Genomic DNA, 5,135 nt, shown 5'->3' on the forward strand with positions numbered 1-5,135 from the left:
TTGTCACCCTCCCTGACCCCCCAGTTGTCACCCTCCAGCTGTACCTTGGCTTTCAGATGCTAAAATAAAAACTTCTATTAGACCTTCCATTCAGCCTTCCATTAGGCACTTTGCATAAAAAGGCCTCAGTTTCTTTGTCCTTGCACTGCTACTACTGCTGTGTAATCCTTAAGTAGTGACAAGGTGTGTGAGATAGTTTCTGGAATGTATGCCCAGTGCTGCTGAAGTAGTCTCTATTACAGAAGATGAAGATGTGAGAAGTTAATATTTGAGATCAGGCTTATCATCCCCCTTCATGAGTATGCAGCAGAAACACATACAGATGTGACCCCCATTTATAAAACATCTGATGGTACCATCTTTGAGACTGTAAACAAAGTCCATGGTAGATGATGGAAAAAAATCTCTTCATACGCATGTGCATATATGTATGCACTCCTATTTAGTTAATATTTTATGCATGGTTATGGCTGACTCCATGTTTTTCTACACATTTGTTTGTATCTTAATGTGCACCAGAATCATTCAGCTTCAGTCCCAGCAGTTCTATTAGTTTTTATCTCCTACCGTTTTCTAAAAGTGGCTCCTGGTGTCTTCTATAAATAAAAGCAGCATTTTACAAGAACAACAGATTTATAACTTTAATAAGATTGCCCTCCTTCCTGCATTAAAGTCTACAGTACATGACAAATCAGGTTAAGCAAGCTGGTATCAAATCTGAAGCCAAATACATTTTTGAGCTAAACCTTAATTCTCTGAAGAGCTTCTAGCTTATTTTTCAATATGTTAAGTTATTGATAAGGAAAATAAATTTTTTTTCCAGCTCAGGCAATGTCGTACAGTCACAGTACATGCAACAATAGCTAAGCTAGCTTTTCTATTTTATTAACTTCATGACCCTTCAGAATTAAATTACCTACCTTTTCTTCTTTAGAATCCAGATAAACAGTCACTATGGACAGCTTCACACTTCTATTAACCTCAGATAAGAATAAAAGATTTGTCTGAAAACAGACTGTCAGAAACAACAACAAAACTACATTTGAGAGACTTGCAAGTTCCTAAGTTTATTTATTAAACTAGTATTATTTAACCAATGTCGTTAAACTTAGACACTTCAGTAAAGAAACTGCAATGCATTCTGTTCTGACAACAAACAGTTTCCTCAAAGGATCTGAAACAATAAAACATATTCCATCCAAAGAGGAAACAGAAGAATCCCAAACAAGCCTGGGAGAAAGCAGGCAGATGGCAGAAAAGTTCTTTGTGAGCAACAACCTTCCTGAAGCAAAAAATTTAGGAGTACCTACATGCATATTTTTTATTAGACTTCTAGTTCCATAGAATATAAAATTATTTCAGTCCCAGCGATTTTATTAAGTTTCTATATCCTAGCATTTCCAGAGGATATCTTGGGCACAACAAAGGATAAGGTGATGTAACTTTATGTAGAAGCATCCCAGCTATTAAGAGTACAAGATGTATCAAAGAAGGAAGGAGATAAAATGTTACCAATATTTTCTGTTCAAAAGTAGAACAGTAGTAGTGAGCAATTATTTATGAAGGAGTAACAACTACACTCATGCCCTATCCCCAAAATACCCCAACCATCAGTTTTAGGGCTAAATTACGTCATATAGCAAATTAATGGAGAAGACTCTTGGGCTTTGCTGTTGAAGATGTCCAGTTTAGTATATAACGTGTAAATATCTGCCGGCCTCTACAGACAGAGGAAAAACTGATTCTCCAGGTTAGCTACTATGCCGCTCCCACAGGACACCTCAGCCTATGCGCCATCGTACTATTATGCAAAGTAAAACAGTCTTAACAGATAAAAATGAATAGCTGAGTGCACACAAACAGAAATATATCTTGTCCTCTGAGCAGCCTACCAGTTAGGACACTCTCCAAAGACTTCTGTGCCAAAAGCAAAAAATCTGCTCCCAGTTCTCTGATGAGTGTTCCCAGAACAGAGACAAAGCAGATTCTTTTCTAGAAGCAGTGTGAGCCAGCAACTCCCAAAATTATCCTGAATGAAACCATTCAGCAAAACGAATGCAGTTGTAATTAACTACTAAACAAGCAACTGCACATTTTTTTTATTAATAAAGAGTCTCTGGAAAAAACCACTACCCAGCTCTAGTAAGAAACCCGTAATACTGGTAAGTAATAAATACCTGTTTTTCAGTCAGCCACAATTCAAATGTGAGATACAATCTATAGCAAACATCCAGACATGAAAATAATTCTTTAAAAAAAATATACAAAAACTCAAAACACAGCGGAATTCATGACTTTATTGTAAACCAGTCTAAGCTCTATTTTTCTTGGTACTGTTTCCGATCTAAGTAAATGAGGAATTTACTCTGGAAGGAAGCTTACCTAAGTGCTTTAGAGAGAGCTCATACGTCTAGGCAAAACACAGCCATTTGCAGAAGGTAAATAACAGATGTTATTTTTCCTTCTTCTTACTTTACTATTGCACACGCTGCCTCCCCGCGCACAGAGCCGCACAGATTTGCGCTGCACGCTGCTCCCTGCCCTCGAGAGGGTGAAGGCGCTGAGCAGCAGGGGGGCGGGGGGGACCCGCAGCTCTTCCTGCACCCCATGGCAACGGTGTTCACCGCGCAGCCCGGCTCTCAGCCAGCGCCGCAGCCCGCCGGCACGAACGCGAACCGCAGCACCGCCCCGGTTCAGACGCGGCAAGGGCGGCAGCGCCACACGCCTCCCCCCTCCCGCAGGTGCGTTAGGCCGGCCGACCCCGGGCGCGCAGGGGCAGCAGAGCCCGTGGCGCTGCCCGGCCCACGTCTCACGGCCTTAGGGGACAAGGGACAGCGCGGCTCAAGCCCTGACCGGCGGGAAGGGAACGCCGGCCGCCGAAAAAGCCGCAGCCCCCGCCCGTCCAGCAGCCGCGCCTGCGGGAACGGCGGCGGCGACTCGCCCCGCCCCGGCCAGGGCAACGGCTTCGGCCCTCACAGCACGCACGCGCGGCGCCGCCTTTTCCCCCCTTCCCTCCTCGCGCGGAGACGCGGAAGCCGAGATCGAGCGCGCCCGTGCCCCGCACCTCGCGGCCCCGTCGCGCCGCGCGGCGCACGCGGGGATGGCGCCGGGGCTGCGCGCGGCGCTGTGCGCGGGGCTGCTGTGGCGGCTGGGCCTGGTGCTGTGCGGGCTGCTGCAGGACCGCGCCGTGCGCGTGCGCTACACCGATGTCGACTACCGGGTGTTCACCGACGCGGCGCGGCTGGTGGCCGAGGGCCGGTCGCCCTACCGGCGGGCCACCTACCGCTACACGCCGCTCCTGGCCTGGCTCCTGACGCCCAATGTCCGCCTCGCCGAGGTCTTCGGGAAGCTGCTCTTCGTGGCGGGGGACCTGGCGGCTGCTGTCGTCGCCTACCGGGCCCTGCGGCGCCGAGGGGCCGCTGCCGGGCAGGCCTGCGGGTGCTGCGCTGCCGCCTGGCTCCTCAACCCGCTGCCCATGGCCGTCTCCAGCCGGGGCAACGCCGAGGCCCTGGTCGCGCTGCTGGTGCTCGCCGCCCTGTACTTCGTGGAAGCGCGGAGCGTAGGGAAGGCCGCCGTCTGCTACGGGCTGGCTGTGCACATGAAAATATACCCGCTGACCTACGCGCTGCCCATAGCGCTCCACCTGCAGAGCCCGCAGTGCGGTGGGGAAGGGGCGGTGGGTACGAGGCACGGCGAAAAAGCAAAGTTTACATTTGTAGGGTACGTCTGGCAGCTTTTTGTAAAGATGCTGAACCGCGACGTGCTGCTTTTCGGAGCAGTTGCTGGATCTGTGATAACTGCTTTAACCGTGGCATTTTATCACCTCTATGGCTGGGAGTTTTTGGAGCATGCCTACCTCTACCACCTGACCAGGAGGGATATCCGTCATAACTTCTCTCCCTATTTCTACATGTTATACCTAACTGCAGAGAGCAAATGGAGTTTTGCCCTTGGGCTCGCAGCTTTCCTGCCCCAGCTGCTTTTGCTCCTAGTTGTGTCCATAGCATTTTACAGAGACCTTGCCTTCTGTTGTTTCCTGCACACTGCTATTTTTGTGAGTTTTAACAAAGTATGCACATCCCAGTACTTTGTCTGGTATCTCTGCCTTTTGCCCCTTATAATGCCTAGTGTTAAGATGTCCTGGCGCCGTGGTGTACTGCTGTTCATTCTGTGGTTTGTTGGACAAGGCCTGTGGCTTGCTCCTGCGTACTTTCTGGAATTTAGAGGATATAATACTTTTTTACTTATATGGTTGGCAGGCTTGCTTTTCCTTTTTATTAATAGCTTCATACTCATTCAGATTATTTCACATTATCAAAACGAAGCACAAGTTGTGAAAAAACTCAAACAACAGTAATAAACAGGCCACAATCCAGAAACAGTACTACTGTCTTTGATAAGGCTTTACATACCACCAGCACTTTGTTTAATACAAATGTGTGTACATTGTACTGAAGTATGTTGTATGTAAGTGGTACTTTGTCAGGGCCTATGAGGTCACAGATTGGCCTTAATTTCCCTGAGCAGCCCCAGTGCCTGCAGGGGTACTGTCACCCATGTGGTCCTTGGAGCTGCATTGGAACCTTCTCTCCAGCCCTGTCTCCTGCTGGGACTCCCTGGAAGGACCCTGGACCAGTTCATCACTTGCCATGTCTGGGGCTGCGGGTTGAATCTGTCACCAGCAAGCGTCTCCACCTGCCATCTGCAGACACAGTGTGACTGTGCCCCGGTGAGGGAGGTGATAGCCTATGCCCCCACGTGGAGCAGCCCCAGCCTTTGTACCCCCGGCACCTTTTTACTCTTTGTTCCTTTACTTGTTGAAGACTGTGGCCTCCGGGAAAGCACAGGAGGTTATAAAGCGATGGTGGAGTTTCAGAGTCTTGTACATTCCAGTAAGCAGGTGGGGTTTTTTGCAAGGGTTAAGCTATTGAATAAATATAAGACAATCACTTAGTGTGTACACTGGGGTTTATTTTTTCTTTTCACAGTAACATTTTAGCTGTACAGTATTTGCAGCCTCTACCTGGTCTTCAATGAAGCAAGAAAAAAGTGGTATTTTCATATAAGTCATTAACTTCTTTAAAGTTGTCATTTATTTTAGAATTTGGATATGCCCGCTCATTCAAATACTTATT

At 47.8% G+C, this 5,135-nt stretch overlaps 1 protein-coding gene across 1 annotated transcript; it reads left to right on the plus strand.

Moving 5' to 3' along the window:
• The first annotated feature begins 3,030 nt into the window (after nt 1-3,030).
• Nucleotides 3,031-4,910, plus strand: PIGM (phosphatidylinositol glycan anchor biosynthesis class M). The gene has a single exon (XM_065632255.1). It carries the CDS (start codon nt 3,101-3,103, stop codon nt 4,355-4,357), a length of 1,257 nt encoding a protein of 418 aa, XP_065488327.1. The 5' UTR covers nt 3,031-3,100; the 3' UTR covers nt 4,358-4,910.
• The last annotated feature ends 225 nt before the right edge of the window (nt 4,911-5,135 follow it).

Source organism: Caloenas nicobarica, chromosome 3, assembly GCF_036013445.1.
Source record: "Caloenas nicobarica isolate bCalNic1 chromosome 3, bCalNic1.hap1, whole genome shotgun sequence".
NCBI classification, from domain to species: domain Eukaryota; kingdom Metazoa; phylum Chordata; class Aves; order Columbiformes; family Columbidae; genus Caloenas; species Caloenas nicobarica.

Excerpts from the sequence above, each read along its gene's own strand:
- PIGM (XM_065632255.1), top strand. The coding sequence starts at position 3,101 with ATGGCGCCGGGGCTGCGCGCGGCGCTGTGCGCGGGGCTGCTGTGGCGG.